General features: G+C 49.9%; 1 protein-coding gene across 1 annotated transcript in view; it reads left to right on the top strand.

Moving 5' to 3' along the window:
• LOC134560473 (vascular endothelial growth factor receptor kdr-like) overlaps positions 1–22,044 on the top strand; it is a 127,742-nt gene that overhangs the window by 17,752 nt on the left and 87,946 nt on the right. Inside the window, exons 2-3 of the mRNA XM_063416490.1 lie at positions 15,619–15,715; positions 19,214–19,413. Of these exons, the coding sequence (XP_063272560.1) occupies positions 15,619–15,715; positions 19,214–19,413 (297 nt within the window). The remainder of the gene's footprint in view (positions 1–15,618; positions 15,716–19,213; positions 19,414–22,044) is intronic.

Genomic DNA, 22,044 nt, shown 5'->3' with positions numbered 1-22,044 from the left:
ATCAAAAACCATTCAATTTTGGACTAATCCTTTGCACGGAGGGCTCACCAAAGTGCCCTGAGCTGGGTGAAGACAAGGAGAGGAAAATAAGTCCCTTGATGAGGGAGACAAGAACACTGAGCTGATTTTATATTTGGATTTCCTTTCCTCCCTGTTCCTGTGGCTGTCCTGGAAGGTCAGCAGAGCCTGTAGATCCCAAACCTCCCAGCTACAGCCAGGCTTGATGAGAAAAGGAAAGATTTGCACATTTCAGCTCTCCAAAACCTCAGGATTCAGGTCTTCAACAATAAACATTCATTTAGGAAATCAGCAGTGGAACAGATAAATCAGCATTTTGCAGGGGTTTGCAAATGGCAAGTTCCTACATGAGCTTTTCATTGCCTTCTGCTTGAGTGTAGATATCTGAATTATTTTCCTTTTCAACTACAGTGGGACATTGTGTCAGTACAGGGAGGCAGGTGATCGAACTGGAAAAATCCCACTTGGAAAATGGGAATGTCAGTGAAGTTAAACTGCTGCTTCCAGCTCAGGATCCAGCTTGGAAGTGCTGTGAAGGATCTGGTTCCACTGGTGAAAAAAACACCAGGGAAGGGTTGGAGAGGTTGAAATCATGGCTGTGTTCAGCCCCCACTGCATCTCACTGGCTTAAGAGATTGTGTCAAGGGGGTTGAAGTCCCTACAGAACACAAGCAGGACTCTAAATCAAGTTCAGAACTGGAGAATTCCAGGGGAAAATGACAATTTTTCCTTCTTTCTTTGTGCCTCCTTACCAAGAACCCACATTTTTCTGGAAACTGGGGAAAAGAGAAAGTTGTCCTGTTGTCTGCAGGAATAAAATACCACAGCTAAAATTCCTCTATGGCTGTTCTGAGAAACAACAAAGACAACGAGAGATGAATCATGCAGAGAATTACTCATTTCCAAAGAGTAAACAGGTCATGCTCAGCATTGTTAACTCAGGGTTGTCACTGCTGTGGGTGTTTAGGGAGAGCAGGGGAAAATCTGTCCTTGCTCAGGAGTAAAATGATGGGAATTGAATCTGGAATTGCACCCAAACTTTGGCACTTCTGCCAAGGGGGTGTGGGGCAGGATCACAACATGGCAGGATCACTATGAATTCCTGCTTTCCTGATACCCTGGGACAATCCATTAAATCTCATCAGATAAACTGTGTTTTCGTGGCCAAAAGCCAAACAAACAACACTGAAAAATGAATGAACAGAACCTTTTTTAGAAACATTTATAAAAAGCTAAACGGGTCTAATACTTAGGTTAGGGACTCGTAGTTTTAAAATAGCTCAAATGAACTAAGAATACAAAAAGTGATCTGCTGTTCTTCCTCCCATGGTGATGTAAGCATGGGAGAGTTTCTGTTTCATCACAGGGGAGATAATTCTTTAACTTCAGTGCCGTTGTGGGGGGAAACATTCCCTAATTTCAGTGTCATTGGAGGAGAAAATTCCTTAATTTCACTGCCATTGCAGAGGAACTGTCCCCTAATTTCAGTGCCATTGAAGGGGAAACATCCCCTAATTTCAGTGCCACCACAGAGCCAACTGTCCCCTAATTTCAGAGTCATTGCAGGGGATCTCTCCCCTGATTTCAGTGCCATTGCAGAGGAAACATTCCTTAATTTCAGAGCCATTGCCCCATGTCAGGATCTCTTCCTGCTGCCTGTGCCTGGCCTCAGAGGACTCTTCCCCCTGCACAGATGTTCATACCAGCACAGCAGCTCCTGTGAACAAGCTTTGCAGGACTGGGGCTTGATCTACAGCTCTTTTCACTCTCCAGCAGCATTTTTCTCCTCCCAGAGCTGCTTGCATGCTCTAGAGCCCAAAAGAAAAGCCTCCCAATTTTCCTGAAGGCTCTCTTTATTCCGATGGCTCCCGTTTGAACCACTGCTATGCAGTTAATGCTGCGCAGTCGTTTCTACCCTGAGACCTTCCAGCCAAGGGTTTTACAATTTGGCAGCTGAGGTCCCAGCCTGAAAATTCATCCCTGTGTTTTTACTCTCCCCCAAGAGCCTGTTTTCAATTGATATAAACATTTTGATAGCTTAAGAGTGCAACAAAATGCTGAGCCTCCCTTTCCAGCTGGAACCCAAGAGTGCTCCTTTGACTCCAAGGGTTTGTTGCTTGTTGTTGGCTGTGGCAGTGACTGGTCCTGGCTTGGCCATGCAGATCCAGGCATCTCTGTAACCTCCTGGCACACCCAGGGAAACTTCAAACCCATTTTTTTGTGCTTTTCTAGCAATTCTGTGTGCTTGCAGTGGGTGTTCTTCCCCCTCCTTCCCTGCCACCCCTCACAAGCACCCTGTGCTCAGCAAGGGGCAGCAGGAACCTGCTGCTTTCCTCCAGCACAGGCAGAAACCTCTCAGAGCCACAGTTCACCTCTGCCAGGCTAAAATTCATGTGCAGCACCAAAAGTTTTAGTGATTGATCAAGACAAGAGGGGGCAGAACTCTGAAAGAGGAACCCCAGCAAATGTTGGCTCTACCTTAATAAGCTGTTTGTTTATTCTGCAGGGTCTCAGATCTGGATTTCATTTCTGGGATTAGTTCTCTGAATTCTTAGTGCAGCAAATCAGGGCTGTATGTGTGGAATCAGGATGGAAGGAATCTTTTTAATTTAATTGCCTGCATGGATTTGCATTATTCTTTCATCTCCCACCTTGGTGCTTTTCTCCTCCTGAATTCAAATGGTGACATTTTTCTTTCTTGGTGACATTTTTCTTTCTTGGTGACATCCAGTTTTCATTTTGCTTTCATTCGGTGCTCACTGAACTTTCATCATTATCTTTCTTTTTAGTCATTTTCATAGAGTGCTGTATTCCTTACCAGGGCTTTGGAGCCTCTGCAAGAGACAGTCAGGAAACCCTGACTTCAAACCTCCTCATATAATTACTTTTAGAGTCATATTTGTTGATTTTGTTAACTACCTATCATCCAAATTAGTTTTACTGTTCAAAGAGCAACTGCACATTTTGTCTGTCTATGGGAACTGCAAGGAGCTTTTGGGATGCAGAGGTGAGATTTTTAGGAAAAGCAAACAGTGGCGTGATTTCTGCTCTGAAATCAATATCAAAGCCAGACCCAAACCTTGGGGTTTTATAAGAAAAGAAAAAAAAGGCTTTTAATTAGAAAATTATGCTGTGGCAAAATCCTGCATGGAAAGTGGCTGGATTAGGAGCAGTTTTCCAGGAAAGGTGGTGTTTTCCAGGATGGGGTTTCCGGTCACATCCCAGCCATGACCTCGTTGTGGGGATGGAAGTGGAGGATGCTGGAGACGCCACGTTCCTCGGTGGAATCAAGGCTCTGGAGCCGTCTCCCGCTACCGGGGCCTGCCCTAAATATCCGGCTATTTTTAGATGAAGTCTTTTTCTGTTGCTGCTTTCCATAATAAGAAAAACCTTTGAAGGATTTGTGTTTTTATCCCTATGCACAAGAGGAATTAAAATAAATAAATAGGCCTTAAATATTTGGACACGAAGAGAGAAGAATTTCCTGCCCGGCTTTGGCCGAGCAGCGTAGGTGGCTTCAGTGTGACCCGGGGCTGCTCCCGGTACCTGGCAATGTTTGCTTTTCTTGGAAGCAGCTGCAGTAAAGCACCTTTAAAATCAGGATCCCACAAAGCAAATCTGCTGTTTCCAGGTCACTGTGCAAACCCCTTTCCCTGTGCCACAGTTGTTCCAGATGAGGAATTGATGTGCTGCAACTCAACCAAGCTGTTAGAGAGGGAATGGCTCCAGGCACGGCAGAGGAGTCCTGGAAGTGGCTGGGCACCCCCAAATCCACCCAAAAGGCAGGATCTGGCACTAAAAACACGGCCTGGCTCTGGGCATTACACCTGGATTATCACCCCCCTGCTTCCCCTTCTCGGGGCTGCTCCCAGACACCAAGAGCTGCTTTAGCTCCAAAGCTTTTGGGTCAAGTGAGCTCATCTGGGAACCTGTGGGGGACAGGAGAAGGGATTGTTGTCAACAGGCAGCCATGCTCTGCAGACTTGATAAATATGTGCAGTGCTAATTCGAAGCAGATTCCTGCTTTGCCACAAGCAGAATTCCACCAAAGGCTGCCATCAAAAACATTATGTCACAGCTGTGGAGAAGCCTCCCAAACAGGGGAGAAGCTGGGGTCACGTCAGGGTAGGAGTGCGGTGGAGGCTGAGGAAGTGACTGAAGCCCTGCTCCATGGCCTGGTGGAGTTTGTCATTAAGAAGGATTTCACCAAATGATTTGCAGCCAATTCCCTGGGTCTGATTGGTACTTTCCAGCTTAATGCAAACCAGTGAGGAAACCAGACCTAGTGAGGCCAAGCTGCCCAGAGGCTGCAGGCACAGGGTGAAAAACCTCGCCCGGGGCTGTGGAAATGGAACTGAACTGGGCTTGGGTTTAAGGAGATGGTTAGGCTCCCTCTCCCCATCTCAGCAAACAGCTTTTATCTTGTCTCCCAAAATAGCAACCTGCTATCCTTCAAAACAAACGAGAAAAAAAGGCAAAGCCTCCTGAGACAGGCACACAAAGCCGACAGAAGTGGAACACGGAGCTGATCGAAAACAGATTCCGGCGTCAAGTCCAAAGTCAGCTTCAGCCTATTGCTTCTTAATGGGCAGAGCTCAGAAACTAAGAAAACAAAGTAATTACCCACCAGCAGATCTTACTGACACTGAGCATTCACATGTTCCTGACACGTTCAACCCCTGTATTTGTTCAAATCCATCTCTGTTTAGTGTGGCACATCAATTGACTTGACCTCAGGAGGCTCTGGCTCATTTGCTTCTGGATTTATAGCTCGAGGAAAAATGGTCCAACAATGCTAACAGAGGTGGGCTTTTGTTCTGCTTCACCCATGCACCTTCCCCGCTCTGATTTCAGCTCCATCCCTCGTGGCCTTCCCTTGGCCTGCTCCTTCTGCAGGTCAGTGATTCATCACACAGGAGGACACAGATGTTCTTTACAAAGAAGCCTTTCCATGCAGGCTCATTTTTTTTCTTAGAATAGAGGGCTGGGGATGAGGAAAGGGATGGAGAGGAGGAATAAAGGCCTGCGAGTGGGGACTGCCCAGTTTCCACCAGAGTTTGTGTGGTGCTGCCTATGGGACACACCAGCACCTCCAGGGAGCAGAGATCACTGCTGGACTCACACCTGCAAGGCTCCAAGCAGGAAACCTCGGGCAATGTGGCCTGAGGAAAGCTGGGGTCTCTCTGAGCAGCTTTCTCACAATTATTTGCTGTTCCCTGGGCAGTCACCTTCCTTGATGGCAAGTTGGATTTAGCCCTGGAGCAGTCAGAGGTTGCTTTGCAATCCACTCCGTTGTCATTCAGCAGAACCTCACCCAAATTCCTCCATCAGCTCTTGCCTTTCTTGGAAAACATCCCCAGCCCTCTCTGAGTCTGGTTTGGGGACACTTCCAAGCCCAAAGCTGAGATCCCCACGCTGCCTTTGAGGGAGCACCAAAGGAGTTTGGAAAGGGAAGGTCCTGTACCTCAAGGCAGGCCCTGCTTGGCCACTCAGCAGGACATCAGGTAATTCCCAAATGAGCTGCAGCTCTCAGAGATTGTTCCATGAGGAGCACCAGCAAATGTTCTCTGAAGGACATCTCCCAGCACTTTATCTCCTCTAATTCTAAATAGTCCTAAAGATAGGGCTGAGGTGATGGAACAACCTAGGGAAGGTTTTCTTTCCTCTCCCCATACTCTTGCCAAGAGAAAGAGCAGAAAAATGATTGCCCTTGATATCAGACCTGCCATGATTCCAACCTCTCCTGATAACCATTCCCATTTCCAACAGTTTTATTGTTGTAGCCCTTAAAGGCCCACTCATGATCCATTCCTGATAATTTCTATCCCTTGGGCTTAAGTTTTATTTTGCCAGATCTTATAAAGCTCATTCTGTACAGGGTTTGAGGAGGCAGTTGAGGGCCTTCCAACACTCTTATGTGCAAGTGGATGATGGAACAAGCAGAAAATTTGGGAATCATGGATTTAGTCTGCAGATGGTGGAGGAGGGACATGAGTGAGCATCCTCCTGATCTGATATATCCAGGCAGAGGCTGAGTGCTGGCAAAAAAAGACCAAAAAATGCTTTCAAAGAAGCACACATTTTGCTAAACCACAGTGTCAGGGATTTTAGAACTTCTCTCTTTTCTTGTCTGGCCATTTTAATGTCTCTCCAGGGGATCCATGTTGCAGTTTTCCAAAGCCTTGGTCTTAGGATGAATTACCATCATATTTTATTATCAAAGGAGGAGCTGACACACAGGACAATGATTTGGCTGACTGGGTATTTGGAAATGTGTTTGAAAACTGTTTCACTTGCTGCTCTTACCTCGTGTTACATGGAGAATTGCTCTGGAAATGAATGTCCGAAGAACTGAAATAGCCAGGCCAGATGAAGTTCAAAGTTAGCACCCCTCAAGTGGGACTTCATTTGGAGTTCCTGCTGGGCAGTGCTTTAATTTGTGTGCTGTGCCCAGTGAAACTTCATTTACCAACCTCTTTAACCTGGGAAAAGTTAATTTGCCTCTGTTTGCTGTGAATTTACAGGAGTGTTACTTTTCAAGCCCCAAAGCTGTGGTTCTGAACCGAGTCTGCCTGCCATAAATTACTGCTGGAAGTTGTTTCCTGATTAAAGATGTCAGGGACTGGGTCAGCTCTCTACAACCAGGACAGATTTTCCACACATGTGAAACCAACTGTTGTATTGAACTCTGGCAAAAATGTCAGTTCCCAAGTGGCAGCAGCCTGCATGGAAACCTCAGGGAAATCCCTCCTTAAAACCTTCTGGTGCCAGTTTCAATCCTGACCTCTGCTGGCAGCCAGGCTCAGTTAGGAGCTGATACCTACCCGGGTTATTGCACTGCCCCTAAACACTGAAATAAGGCAGTTTCACATCTACAGAGAGATAAAACCTGCCCCAAATCTCTCTGTGTCCTGCCTGACCCACCTGCAGCTTCATCGCTCCTGGTGCACCTCGTCCCTTCTTTGGGAAGTGCCACCACAGACATTTCCAGTCTGCCAGTACCTGGGCATGATGTGATTAATAAGGAAAAAATTAATATTACCTCATCATAGCCACACAGAAAAGGAAAGGGTGGTTTTTTCTTGCATCTGATTTCTTGTCTCTTCAAAAGGCAATTATGAGGAAAGTGTAAACATGTATAGAAAACCTGCTGGAAACCTCTCTACTACTGCTCTAACTTTAAAGAATTCTCTTCTCCTCAACGAAACATCCACCCTGGAGTGTAGGCATCTTACCAAAGTGTAGGCAAGCCCTTTATTCCAAGTTAAAAAAGTCCAGTGTAAAGAGTAAAACTGGGTAGGAACAGGAGGGAAATCACTGGTGGATCAATAGAGATTTACTGCTTTGTTTTTGCATGGGAGGACCTGGCTCATCTCAGGATGGATTTCAAGAGTGACTGATCCTCTCTGTGCACATGAGTAGGTTGGGGAATAGTTCTTGGAACTGAGTCAGCCCAACAATTGCTTTCATTATCTGCAGCTGTACAAAACAAATAAGTTTGAGAGAAATTTCGAGAGGTGCCAAATGCAATCCCATTGATGTGTGAGTGAGCACAGTGGTTGGTGCTGCACACATGAAGCCCATGAATTACTGCTGCTGCCTCCTCAGCCTCACCTGTCACCTCTGATAAATGAGCAGATCTGATGATACTCCTCAAAATAACACAGTAATTAAACTAAAAGTGGTTTAAAGTGTTCCTTCCTTAGCATCCACAGCTTTGTAAGTAGCTACTCACCACATACAAATACCTGCAGAGAGGGATTCTGGTTAGATTAAAGGCAGCTCAGTGCAGGGTTTGGACAAGCTGGAACCACAGCTTGGTCCGGGTTTGGTGTCTGTGAGGAGCAGTTGGGCTGACAAGACATTAAAATCTCCAGCTCCATCCATCCATCCATTCTCACACAAACCACCAGCAGGTCACCTGGGGGGACAATTCCGAGCTGGCACAGGGACACAGGGAAGCCTGGAAAGAGCCCAGGGGAGGCAGGAACAGATCACAGAATACCCTGAAATGGAAGGAACCCACAGGGATACCCAGTCCAGCCCCTGGCCCTGCACAGGCACCCCAACAATCCCACCCTGATTGACCAAAGGCTCCTGGAGCTGTGGCAGCCTCGGGGCTGTGCCCATTCCCTGGGGAGCCTGGGCAGTGCCAGCACCCTCTGGGGGAAGAACCTTTCCTGATATCCAACCAAAACCTCCCTGACACAGCTCCAGGCATTCCCTGGGTGCTGTCCCTGACAATGAGCAGAAGCTGGTGCTGTCCCTCCACTCCCCCTTCTGAGCAAGCCTTCCTCCTTCCCGTTTTCCTACCCAGTGCTCTGGAGAAAGGGGAGAAATCCTGACTGGGTTCACTTCCAGAGAAATGCTGGAATAGCTCTGGAGTGCAGGAAATATTCCCTGAGTCCCCTGGGAGGGGGTGAAGGGCTGGGATGGGCAGTGGGAGCACAGGGTGACCCAAAGCCACCACAGTGAGCTGTGCCCAGCTCTGGCCAGGGCTGCTCCCCAGGATGGGTCACCCTGCAGCCCCCTGGGTGCCCTCATCCCTCCTGACTCCCAGCTTTGCTGAGGAATGTGCCCCGTCCTGGGGATGGCCAGTGAGGAGGAAGGAGAGCTATGTCTGGAGCGCTGATGAAGTAATCCTGTCTGGGAATCATTGGAAACACTCGTATCTGCAGCCCTCCAGCTTTTCTCAGGAGACCACGCTGGGGCAGAGGCAAACACAGCCTCATACCTCACATTTTTGGATTTTTTTTCCCCCCTAGAGTCTTTAGGGTTCCTTTTATGTGCATCTTGTTCCCACTGGGTCTGCATATTTCCTAATCATGGAGATGTGCCAGGTCTTCTCTTTCCCAGAGGAATTGCCATAATTTGGATCAAGAAATAACAACATTCCCAGCCTTTTTTCTATCAACATGAGATTACCACATTTCCTAAATACTTCAAATTGTGCTTGAGTGCCTGGCAGATGATTGCAGATATTGCCACCTCCTTTCCCAGATTTCATGTTTATTTTCCATGTAGATCCGAGTTCCTGGCTGATCAGCCAGTCCCAAAGCAAGGAGATGTCCCCTCAGTCCCCAACTCCCCAGCAGCACGGGTGACATCCCTGGCACTCCTTGGGACTCTCTGTGGTGTCAGAGGGAAGACAATGGCCCTGATTAATGAGCTGCTGCTGCCCAAGACCAAACAATTTTGACCTGGAGCTGCTTTCTGTGACCCCTTCCCATAAATCTGCAGCTGATCCAGAGATCCAGACCACAGCCAGCCAGGAAAGGCCCTGGCTGGAATTCCAGGGGCTGCCTTGGAGCAGGTGAACCCCCAAGGTGATGCAGAAAAGCCAAGGGAAGGTCGCAGGGTTTGTGTGTCAGCACCCAGAGCCATCAGGTGGCCTCGCTGAAGGGTTTTGCTGATTGCAGGAGGAAACCAGGGTGATCCTGTGCCACCCCAGCAGGAAATGCATCTGCAGCTGAGGAAAAGCCTTGTAGGAACAAATCCCCAAGGCTGGGCCAGAGCCTTATCTTATCTCCAAACACTTTCTCCACTCTGCAGTTGTTTTTACTGTGCTGTTGTTGACGTCTCCCCGCTCCAGACTAATGATTTAATTTTTCGCTGTTGTCACTTTGGATCATTTACACCCCGACTGCTGCCTCTGGCTGAGCCACACACAACTTCCATTTGCAGCAGGCAGAGAGGAAAAGTTCCCTGGGTGGGAACTGCTCCCCTCTCTCATGACTCAGCTGAGCAAATCCTGCCTTCCCTGGCTGGGAAAATCCATGGAAACAGGAATCCTGTTGCTTTGCCAGAGGTACTCTTGGGTTAACGCTTGCATTTGGATATCCTGAAGGAATCTTTGCCATCTCTCCTGATGAGTTTGTGATTGCTAATTTAATTTGGGACTAACTGCTTCAGCTCCTGTAGGAAGGGAAGCTCTGGCTCTGGCCTGGAGGTTCTCAGCTCTGTGCCCACCCACAGCAGAGCCATCCTGGGGGATTCCTGGTTATTCTGAGCTGGAAAACCACAGGCAGAAAGGCTTCTAGTAACCATTCCCCTCAAACAAACAGATGAAATAGAGAAGCTTTAAAAGCTGATGAACCGTTTTCCTTAAAAATAGTTCAGCTGGAATAGCAAGCAAGGGAGAGAGTCCTGGCCAGAGGTTGTGAGAGACTGAGCCCCTTCTCACCTCCTCATCTGGGGAAAGTGGTTCAGCACAGTGGAGATGCACAGGAAAAGGATTTAAATTTTCACAGACAAGTTACTGTCCCCAGCAGAGACATGGAAAATTGAGAGAGTAAATAACCTGACCAAAAGCAGGTGGAAATGGGAGAGAGGCACTCAAACCACATTTAGGTCTAAAGGGGAAGTTTTCCCCAAGCAATTCTGACCCTCACATTTCCCACCTGCAGCCCCTCACGGGGGCCTTTGCCCTTTGTACTGACTCAGTTTCCATCAGTGCCTCGATACAGAAAAGACAAAAAAACCAAAAATGGAGAGTTTTTTCTCTGACTTACAGCCAAGGCCTTCCCCACAAGAGCCTCTCTTCCCCTCTGCTGGGAAAGTCAGTGGTAGCAGTAACATTTCATTTAGAAGATCTTGAATTGTGTTTCATTAATGTCTAGGAGAATCAAAAATCCTATGTCCAAATTCACAACAAAAAGAGTGGTGGGGATGGGTCTCTTTAGTTATTTGCTGCTGTCTTTTTAAACCTTTAAAAATAATAGAGAAATCACTTGAGTGTAACACGTAGCAGCTGATTTCAGGAGCTGAAGACTTAATAAAAACACCAAATATTGCAAGGCTTGTGATCCAATAATGCTGGCAGTGCTGTGGTGCCTTCTCTTTTCATGGGGGTAACCTTGAAATAAATCCTAAGATGATTACAGGCCATTGGTTTAAACACACGTGGCTTTTCAGTGAATCCCTGAGCTCTCCAATTCCAGCAAAAATTGGAAATTTCCTTGGGGATGGAAGCATGAAAATACCCTCTGAAAGGGGCACCTGCTCATTTTGAGGTGTGCTGACATGGTGCTGGTGATGAGGGGACAGCATTGCCATTTAGTGGGTGTCATTTCTGCTGCAGGGACAGGGGTGTTGGGAGCGTCTGCCTTGCCCAGGCTTTCCTGGGAGGAGGGGAGGGCCAGCTCTGCCTCTGCCCACCCCAGTCACTGTGCCCACCCCAGTCACTGTGCCCACCCCAGTCACTGTGCCCACCCCAGTCACTGAGCCCACCCCAGTCACTGTGCCCACCCCAGTCACTGAGCCCACCCCAGTCACTGTGCCCACCCCAGTCACTGTGCCCACCCCAGTCACTGGTGGTCACCTCTCACTGGTGGTCACCTCTCACTGGGGACCAGGGCAGGCTGTGGTGTCCGGGCAGTCCCCGGTGATTCCAGAGGGTTCCTGGAGCCCCTGGTCCAGGCTCTGCCAGGCAGGCACAGCTCCCAGGAGCATCCCCAGCAATGACAGAACAGATTTTAAACGCTGTGAATCTGTCACCCTCCTTCCCTGACTCAAACCAGCGCCAAACTCCCCCTTCCCAGGGGCCCTGAGTGCCCTGGGGCCCAGCTCTCTGTGCAGGACTGACTTCACACACACCATCAGTCCCTGGAGCTCACCCACGTGCAAAAAGCTGTTTGTGTGCCCAAGCCCCCGTGCCATCCCTGCTCCAGCCTGCCTCGTGTCACTGCCAGCACAGCACACTCTGCTCTGCCCTGCAGTTGTCTCCTGTCACCTGAGGCAGAGGCTGTGTGGGCTCCGTGCCCCCAGCTCGCCCTGTGGCCAGGAGGGATCCCGGGATCCTTAATCAGGGCTCACATTGCCTGAGGTGTCACTGAGCCACACCAGGCACAGCCAGGCCCACAGCCCTCTGTGAGGGCTCTGCCAGGGAGAGCTGCAGTGCCCAGAGGATGCCTGGAGGAAGGCTCTTACAATAAGAAACAGAGATTAAAAATCCTTTTTATCCCCGCTCGCTGCTGGGCCCAGTATGGAGCATCAGGCTGTGCGTGGGAGGGATCTCCCTGTGCCAAGTGAGATGGAGTTGGAAACCATCTGACAGAGAGGTGAGGGAGGTCACCTATTACCCTCTGCCTGGGGAGCCTCCCGTGGTTAATGCTGGCCGTGCTGCAAAATCAGATTATCCCAGGAAAAGCAGTTTCCAATGTATTTTTCTCCCCTGGATAATGTATCGCTCAACCCTTCGCATTTCGCTCCCGAGGATTTGTGGCTGTGCTGCGTTTGCGGTTTTCACCGCCGAGAGCAGAATGCTAAAGCCTGAACTGGAGGCAGGAATGGACTCCCACAGTCAGGAACGGTGCAGGGAGGCTCCGGGCAGAGGCTCTGTCCTCACCTGGGGCTCTTCCCAGGGGCACCTTTGGGCTGGAGGCGCTGCTCTGGTCTTGCTGGAGCCAATTTGTGTTGGCAGCAAGCACGGCAGGGCAGGGCTGTGAGGAACCTGAGCAGAGGGGGCCCTCCCCAGGAGGAGCCTGTCCCTCCCCTGTGGCTCACAGAGGTGCTGAGAGCTCTCTGCCAGACCCGCAGGATTGGCACTGCAGCATCCCAAACCATGCCAGGGGATCTGGAGAAGGATGCTGCACCAGGAGGGCACCAGGAGCGGGGTCAGCTCCACAGGGGATGGCAGGGACAGCTGTGGCACCCAGGACTTCTCTTGGGGCTCTCACAAGGAGCTTTGCCGTGGTCATAACACAGTAATGACTGCTTCCTTTTAATTTTGTGTCCCTTGCAGCCCTAGAGCAGGCCCACCATTATTTAACAGGGAGGAGAGGGGAATGTTCTCTTAGGCCTGGCCTTTGGAATTTGAGCAGTGCAATCAGAGCACTTCAGCTTCAGCAGGACCCAGCCCAGCAGGTCTCCCACCCACCCTGGGCAGGCTGTGGGTCCTGGGTTTAAGGACAAAGCTTGGGGAGCAGGGCTGTGGAAAAGAGGGGGTGCACTGCCAGGAACCTGCCTGCTTCTCCCTTCCAGCATCCTGACACCTTCATAAAGGCATGAATCTCCTCAAGCACAGACAGCAAATATGAAAGTGGAGCAGAAACTTTGTCCTCATCCAACACACCCTGGGGCTGTCCCTAACTTCACCTCCAAATAGTCAGGCCTAGCTCTAAAGGGACCAGGGGAGGTTAGGAACACTGTGAGGTCTCACTCTTTGCCAGTTTGGCATTAGGTGTCCTGCCCTAGTGCAGCCTGACCTTGCCCCCACAACTCTCTCTGTTTTGCCTTTAAAATGTTCTTTTCCCAGCCCACTCAGCTGTGGTGGGGCAGAAGGGGCACAGGGTGTGTTTATATAAACCCTCTGTCACCTGCCAGAAGAGACCAGATGTGTGTGGCACAGGAATCCTCCTCCTGTCCTCTGTGGGGTACAAAAGCACTGAAAATCCACTTTGCTTATTCTGTTCTTCAGCTCCTCAAGCCAAAATAAACTTTGGGCAAGAAGTAACTCAGAAGCAAAACCAGAACAATTGAAAAATACTTTTCTTTCTTTTAGCAAGAACAGTGTCAATTGCTGTAAAAGCCTGGAGACCCTGGAGTCAGATCAGAGCTCAGGCTCTGACCCCAGGCCCTCTGGCAATGCCACACTTGCTCCTGAGCTACAATCCAGAGTCAAAAGCCCAGCTCAAGGCACCAGCTGGGCACCCCCTAAGCCCTAAGAGCAACTGAAGGCACAAGGGGAGAGAAATAATCTTGTTTCAAGCCCCAGGATTTTCAAAGTCCTGGATGAAGTCACAGCATCAACAGCCCAGAGCAGATCCTGGGAGCAGCAGTGTCCTGGGAGAGCTGCAGGGACACAAACCCCCCTCAGCTGGCAAAGTAATGACACTTGACAGACAAATCTGAAGCTGCTGGCCATGTCCTGGAGCATTTCTGCAAAGCTCAGCACAGTCAGTCTGAGGGGGCTGTGAAATACCTCAGCACCACGACAGAACCTGTGCCAGGCTCAGCCCATTCCTGGTGGGAGCTGGCTCTGTCTGGAAACCAGAGGGGACCTGGAGCCAAGAGCAGGGATGGGCTTGCCTGGCAGTGTCTCCTCCTGCAGTGTGGGGCCTTTTCTGTTGGTTCTCAGCTCAGTGTGATGCTGCTCCCTGTGTGTGCCTTCCTGAGGGTGTTGGGGAATAGCAGCACTTCCCAAATAAATGGAGCTGGAGCCCCCAGCTGCTCTGCTTCCCCGGCATTCCACGGAATGGCAGTTTGGAGGTGCTAAATAATAACTGTAATACAGAGCCACTGGAGGGGGTGTGGGTTGGCCGGGCTCCAACTTCTTATTCTGCACAGGACCTTGGAGATGGAGCAGCAATGCCAGAGCAGGGGGAGTGGGCTGGGTCTGTCTCTGGTTCAAAGCCTCAGCCAGAGTGTGCAGGAAGGGTCAGGGCTCCAAGGGCACTGCCCTGGTGTCTGGGCAGGATCCCCTCTGGAAGGACTCTGGTGCCATGAGATTATTTGGCCTCTGCTGAGTTTCTGATGGGAGCTCCAAGAGCTCCTGGAAGGAGCCAGAGACTCCAAAGTGGGAGTGAGTCACTCCCCACACTGATGCCAGGCAAAGAGCAATTTTCTGAAATCAAGCAGCACAGAGATGAGAGCAGAGAGGTGGGGGCAGGAAAATCACTGCCTCGTGCAGTTGAAAAGTTAAAGCCTAGTGTTTCTCTTGCTGCCAGATACCTTATCTGCCTGTCTGCTGCAAATAAAGCCTGTGCTGGGAGCCCAGTGAGGATTTCTGGCTTATCGAGTTCGAGGCACAGGAGAAGAGAGAAATTTGAAGAGCAGGAGGGGAAAGAAAACACAGCTTTAATGTCAGAGCTTTGGAAGTGGAGATCCTTATCGGAGCCTGGTTTCTCCTCTCCTTGATTATGTTACTTTGAATTTGGACAAAGCAACCAGCCTGGCCAACCTCCACTTCTGGTTCTTCTCAGTTTCACTTTCTGAACATTGTCTCCTTGGAGATGAACACTCAGATTGTCCCTGGGGACAGTTCCACAGGCAGGAGACATTTCCTGGGCCAGGAGATGATGAGAGAGACCTTTGTCACTGCTGTCATTAATGCCCCTGGTCATCAGAGACCTGAGAAAATCACAGAATCCCCAAGGACAATGCCCACCGAGCCTGGGGTTCAGCTCAGATGCAGATTTGGCAATGGTCACTTGGGAAACACCAGCTTTTCAATTTGCCTTTGATATCACAGGTCCTTCACAGAGCTGCTCCCCAGAATTATTGTTTTCTCCCATTAATTAAAATGTAATGTAAGAGCTCATCCATCAAATTATTTCCCAAGGACCTGACTCCTTCCACTTTTATCTGTGTGCAAAATCCTTTTGACAAAGATTTGTTCTCCTAAATCTGCAATAATTCAGTAATAAAGCTGGCTCAAACCACTGCTGGCACAAATGCAGGTGCTTGGTGTCAGAAAAGAAGGAGAGGAACAAAGGGAACAAAAACAAACTGAGGGCATCTCCCGACCAAGGATAAATGCAGCACTGTGTGGGCCCTCAAATTAGGAACTATTTACAAAACAAAGAGTTTGCCTCGAGTGCACTGTGCTGCTCTGATGCCCTTCTAAACTAATGATGGTTTCTTCTTTTTTTTTTGGGTCAGGTCTCGCTGAGGAAGAGCTTCTTCAGAAACCAAGGCTGAGCATTTTCAAGGACCAAATCGTCATCTCACCAGGAGACACCCTAAGAATAAAATGCTGGTAAGGATTGCTCCAAAAAAAAAAAAAAGCTGGATTTTTGTCCTTGTGGTGATTGGTTTGGCCCAGCAGAGCTCCAGGACAGAGCAGAGCCTGCTGCTCAGCCAGCTGGGAGCTGGGGCTGTGTGCAGGGAGGTGGATGGGCTGTGGCAGAGCAGAGAGGAGAGTCCGGGGTCAGCTCGGCCAAATTCTTTGTGTTGTGTTGTTCAGGGGCCCAGGCAAAGCCCTGAGTCAGCACAGGGGAGAGCTCATGGGAGAGGGACAGGCTGTGCTTGAGGACACGGCTGGAAATCCTCTCTGAAACAGGGGCAGATCCAGCTCCTCAGCTAAAGTCCCTCCTTTGCTCCCTGTCCATGAGGAAATGGCAAACAAGTTCCCCAGGAGCTGCCACCTGGCCCATCACAACAAGCAGCACTCACTGGGGCACATGCAAAGCCCCAGCCTGTTTAAACATAGCATGATCTGCAAATCAAATTTAACCAAGACTTGTGAAAAACCAAAGTGCTGCTGCTGCTGTAAATCACAGTCCTGGCCCAATGTGTGCCACCAGCCACGCAAGGAGCAGCAGGGCTTTGGTGATGACAGGGAGAGGATGCTCTGGGGATGGGGATACAGCTGACACACGAGGAAGGAGCAAAGCCAGAGCACTCTGCTGTGCCAGAACAGCAGCAGCTGCTGGGTCCCACAAAAGGCCTCACACTGAGGTGGATGGAGGTGTTACCTGTTCTGAGAGAGATTTTTACACTTCACTGCTGCCAGGGGTTGTTTCTCAGGTTTTTCTCTGAGAGTGTTGTAGGAAAAAAGGCTCAAAGGTAGCACAAACTCTCACAATTTCTCTCTGTCACACACACATATTGATTTTACATCTTCCTGCAAGGTTCCCTTAGCTGGAGCCGGATAGTTTCAGCAGTTACTGAAAACAGTAAAAAAGCAGTGGGAAGGTGAATCTAAGCTTTAGGTTACACTGACATGTCCCCTCTGATTCTTGTCCCAGACTATTTAATTCTTTGTTATACTGAAAGGTGAACGGGCTCAGACTGTGTAAATTTGGGATGTCTTATGGTTTTTTCCAAATCCCTCCAGCTTGCCATGTGGCCTACGAGGTCAGAACAACCTTCCAGTGGTATTTTTAGCTTGGCAAACAGCAAACATGATGGCAATAAAGTCTGAGCAGTCCTTTAACATCTCCATGGTGCTGCCCATAAAACCTGTGTGGACTCAAAGTCCCTGGGGTGCCCCAGGCCAATTAAATCAACATTTCCAGCAGTTCTCCATCCCCCACCTTTTTAATCTGGAGGAGCATCCTACTTTTCTTGTATCACCAGATGAATATATAATTGAAGGATTTATGAGCACTTCAATCCCACGTTGCTTTGTGGATGCAAAGCAAGAAATCCCCACGACAGGTCTGAGAAACACAAGAGGATGTGAGCAGGAGATGTAACACGGGACCAGGGCCTGGAGCAGTTCAGCTCCTTGGCTCAGGTGATCCAAAACCTGGGAAGAGAAGGAAGGTGAGGTTTGTGAATGCAAGATTCCCTGGCTCAGCCCCTCTGGGGATGTCTGCCCTCCTGCCTCCTCTGCCACACTCATGGGTTACTCCTGGCCTAGGGGAGCTCAGGAATTCTTTGTGCTTCAGGGACATTTGGGCTGTTTAAATGTTCATCCTCTGTTCAACTCCACGTTTTTGAGGTTCCTGGCCAAGATTTCCTGGTCTGTGGTAGAGGTGTCAAAGCTGCTGCTGCCAGTCCCCTCTGGCAGATGTGTAAAAATCCCAAAGCCAAAGGCTTCACCTTCCCCCAGGATAATGTACGTAAGGGGGGAAAACTTCAGGGAGCACAGGAGTGAAATCCCTGCAGAGCCACCAGAGCAGAATGGAGGCACAGCAGAGGGGTGTGAGTGACAAAGGGCAGGGACACGGTGACGTGCTGGGAGCTGTGTCTCTGTGAACTGGCTCTGTTCCCCATTCCGGGCCAGCAATCCCAGTCCTGGAGTCACCAGTGACGTTGGCAGGGTGGGGACAGGCTCTGGGTGCTGGGAAGGACAACGGGAAGCTGCTCTGACGTGGGATGGGGCTGTCCAAGGCACCAGGGCGTCCAAGAACGAGGGCGAGGCTGCTCAGCAGAGAGGATATTCCCACTTTTCCCAGTGCTCTCCTTCAGCCTTGTGGTGGGAATAGCCTCAAGAGCCCAGCTCCATGTCCGCCTCCTCTCCAGGAAGGCGACAGAGGGACGGGCAGGAACGAGGGCCAAGAGGATGTTTGTGAAATGTCACTGCATGTCCTGGCAAACATGCTCTGACTGCACCTACTGCACCCCTGCAGGCCCCTGGAGCTCTGGAGTTCTTGACTAACTGGGAATTTCCCACAGATACACACTCTGGGCATTGCCGTCTCAGTCCTGGGGCAGTGTGTCAGGACTGGATTTCTCCCTGGCAGCACCGAGCTGGGGAAGTCCAGGGGTCCTCACTCCTTCCCCAGCCCAGCAAAAGTCAAGGAATTCTCTGGGTGAGAAAGGAGAGCCAGACCCCCTGTTCTTGGGAGGAGTGGCTGCTCTGCAAGCACACAAACTCCCTCTCTCCAACACCAACTTCTTCCCCAGGAAAATCCACAGGAGATTATCCCCCAACCCATCAGTTTCCACACTGAAAACCAGTTCACTACAAAAACCACCATTATCTTCATCTCATGGGCTTGTGTGGCAGCTCTGGTCCATCCCCAGAGCCCCCCAGGAGCTCCTGCTGCCATGGCCTGATGCTTCCAGCACATCCAGCTGTGACTGAGATCAGCTGGGAGCTCTGGGCCCTGCAGCAGGTGACACCCAGGCCCTGCTTTTTGTCCTGAACTCCATGGAATTGCATTTTTCATGAGTTATGCCTGGAGATCCAGCAGCAGAGGGGTCAAGTGGGGGGAATGTGCATCCTCTGCCCTCCTGGCTTGACGTTCTGGCTTCTGTCACAAGGGGAATTGGAAAAAATGTGTCCTGAGCAGATATTCCCAGATTTGTAACCTGATTAGTTTCAGGCCCTTCACAAAAATCAAGACTGAGTCACTGCTGATTAAGCAAGAAAGGTGATGCAAAATTACATAAATATCCTCCTCTCTCCATGCAGCCTCACTGCAAGAAAATATACATTAATTTAGCCGTTAAAATATGCAAAATCCTCCGCCTGGAACAAACATATAATTTCATCTGATGCTCTCTAGTGTGTGAAGTGGCTAAAATACAGAGTTATAAAAACAAACTGGTGTTCAGGCAGCGTGTTACAGGAGATATTAAACTTTTCTCTGGGAGCTTGCTGCAGTTCCCACAGAGTATTTCAGGATGTCTGGGGAGCAGTGTGAGGTGATCCAGCACAATTTCTGGTGGGTGGGAGTGCAAACACTCAGCAACCTTTCCAATTTATTTGGGAATGGCAAGGGCAGGAAACCAGGAACGACCGGCAGGAGAGAAGCCCCAGTTTTGCTGGAATAGTGTGTGACTTGGGTGCGTTGTCTGGCAGGGGAGCCCCATCTGTGAGCTGGCAGCTGAGGGAGGACAACCCGCGGGTGCACGCCAGCCCCTGCCGCGACAGCGGGCCGGGCTGCAGCCAGCTCGTCCTCAGGAGAGCCACGGCCAACGACACCGGCTACCTCAGCTGTGCCCTGGGCAGCACCCCCGAGCGCCAGGGGCCCACGGCCAGGATCTACGTCTTCGTCCAAGGTAAGGATTCCACCTCTGAAATCGCGTTGGGCTGTGGGAGGCAGAGCCAGCAGCGCAGCGGCTTCCACCCCTCCAGCGGCCCGGGGGGAAGCAGCAGCTCTGAGCTCTGAACAGACCAGACAGACCTGGGTTTTCATGGCAGGTGGGTTTTCATGGCAGGTGGGTTTTCATGGCAGGTGGGTTTTCATGGCAGCTGAATTCTCAGGGACAGGGATGTGAGAACCAGAGATCACCCATCCTGTTCTCTCCCAGGATTGGAAAGCTGGGTTGTCTCATCCGTAACAGATACACCGACTTCCTTAAACATGCTTTCCTTTTAAGACTAAATTCTTCAGTCCTAAAGAGTTTTGCTGTCACAGTGCTTTTGCAGAGATTCATCCTGAATGTCCAAGCCCTTTCTGTTTCCCTTCCTCCCCAGGCATGGACCTTCCCAACAGGATTTTTTGTAATTCCTCCCCTCCCACACATTTGTCCTTACATCTGTGAGACATTCCTAGCAGAGCTGGGTGACTGCATTGGACATATTTTACTGTAAAGGGTCCCATTGCTCATTTTTGTTCCCTTTGAGATGTCTCTCCCCCACATGTCACTAAGTTCAGATCCAGGAATAAATGGAAGCAGGAACTTCAGAGAAGTGTGGTCCTCTGTGGTTAAGTGAATGCAACCTATTCAACAACCATTCCGATAATGGGATTTCTTGTTAGAATATTCCCCCAAAATGCTGGGTTTTTTTCAAATCTACTTGATAAATGCATTACTAAACACTGAATCATCTTGGATCTTCTTAGCTGAGATTGTGACTCCTCAGATGAAGGAGCTGACTTTTAGTGCCTTGAGTAGGAGATGACATGAACTCCTCTGGTGCTGGATAGACTCAGCCTTTGCTTCCCCACAAATACTCCTGTGGATGAATTAATTTCATTTTCCTAGTAAAAGCTAAAATGTGATTCTTTGGATCCTCTTACACAAATGCTGCAGAGGTAGTGAGTTTGTCTGAAGGTATTTGAAGAGAGCTGCAAACCTCCACCTCCAGAAAACACAAATCTTTGCTGTCAGCTCTGACTCAGGGTCTCAGGGTGTTGCCAATGATGGTGAACCAACACAAGGAGGGATTTCCACTTCCCAGGGACTCTGATATGCCCACACAGCTAAATTCAGCTTTTGCACCTCCAGGTGAACACACCTGCTCAATTCATGTGGGTGACACTTTCCTGCCTCTTGAAAACAGTCCCTTTTTACCCTTATCCTGCTTTCCCAGCAAGTTTTCCTCTAATTGGAAAGTGGCTTTTTGGCATTACTTCTCAGTTCCTGAAGTCATTTTTTTTCTCCCTTTTTATTTCCTTTCTCTGTTTTTTTCTTGGTGCTCTGGTTGCTTTATCCACCCTGGTTCTTGTGCTGAGCTGTTTCCTTTTCCCATTACACCCAGCTCAGATGCCCCAGGTCCAACACTGTTAACCCAGCCCGTCCCACGCTGCAGGAAACTCAATTCTCTGTCCAGACTCAGTGCCCTGGCTGCCTACCCAGCCCCTCATTACTTTGTGGCAGGAGCACGTGCAGGAAACGCTGTGGATCTTTTGGGACTGCCTGAGCACTTTCCTGAAGAAAATATCCCAAGTTATGAAATGCCTCGCCAGGGATGCTATTGGAACAGAGCTGATCTAAAAAAAAAAGGCAGGATGTCCTCCTGCTTGCCAAGGTTCTCCTGACAAACAGCAAAAATCACCCTCTCAGGTGCACTTTAATTGTGTCCCACGTCCTCCCTGCTCTAAAACTCTTGCTCAGACTCCTGAGCTTGAAAAGCCATGGAAGGAAAAGTGGGTGGAAAATCCTCCGGCTTGTCCTGTGCACCCCAAAGCAGGGCCCTGCCCCAGCAGCTCCGTCCAGAAGCTGCAGGTTCCTGCTGGGATCTGGCCTGCCAGGCTGAGGAAGCTGCTTGGCCCTGTGAATTGAGCTATTTATACCTCGGCATGGATCTGTCCTCAGGGCACGCTCTTCCTGCCATTCAGTTCCTGTGGATATTTGTTGGAAGCCAGCAGGCTGTCCTGGGGACCAGGAAACTGCTCTCAACTTCAACAAGGAGCTCGGAGCACACCTATGGCTTTCTTCAATATTTAAGTGTGCCTTTTGAAGGAAATTGCTGTGACAGTGTCTGGGCAGTGCTGAGAAACACATCACTGTCTCCAAGTGAGGGAACTCACAGATCCCTGGCAGTGCCAGACAGGGAGGAGGCCCAAGCTCATCTCTGTGGATGTTTTGTGCAGAGCAAGTGCTCAGCCAGGGCTGAGCCAGGTGGAGGTAGAAAATGTGGAGCCAGCCCCTGGAGGCTGGAGATTCCTCTGAGGCTACCAGCCATTATTGCCAAAAAAGGAAGGGGAATGGTATTTTCCCTTCATTCCTGACCGGCTGCTTGACACTGAAATGAGAACATGATTGTGTCGGAAGCCCTGTTCTTGGCCATTCTTTCCTGTGCTGGCTCCTGCTTCTCCAGCCTCCCTGGAGGGGTCTGTGAGCTCTGCCAGGACCTGCTGGCGGCTCTCGCTGTGGGGTGGGGCAGCAGTGACCCTGCACATCCCTGGGGACAGGAGGGGCAGCTGCCACCCCTCAGCTGTGCTCAGGCACTGGGGGAGGCAC

Source organism: Prinia subflava, chromosome 20, assembly GCF_021018805.1.
Source record: "Prinia subflava isolate CZ2003 ecotype Zambia chromosome 20, Cam_Psub_1.2, whole genome shotgun sequence".
NCBI lineage: Eukaryota > Metazoa > Chordata > Aves > Passeriformes > Cisticolidae > Prinia > Prinia subflava.
The sequence above is the reverse complement of the archived record's forward strand: the minus strand, read 5'-3'. Positions and strand labels throughout refer to the sequence as shown.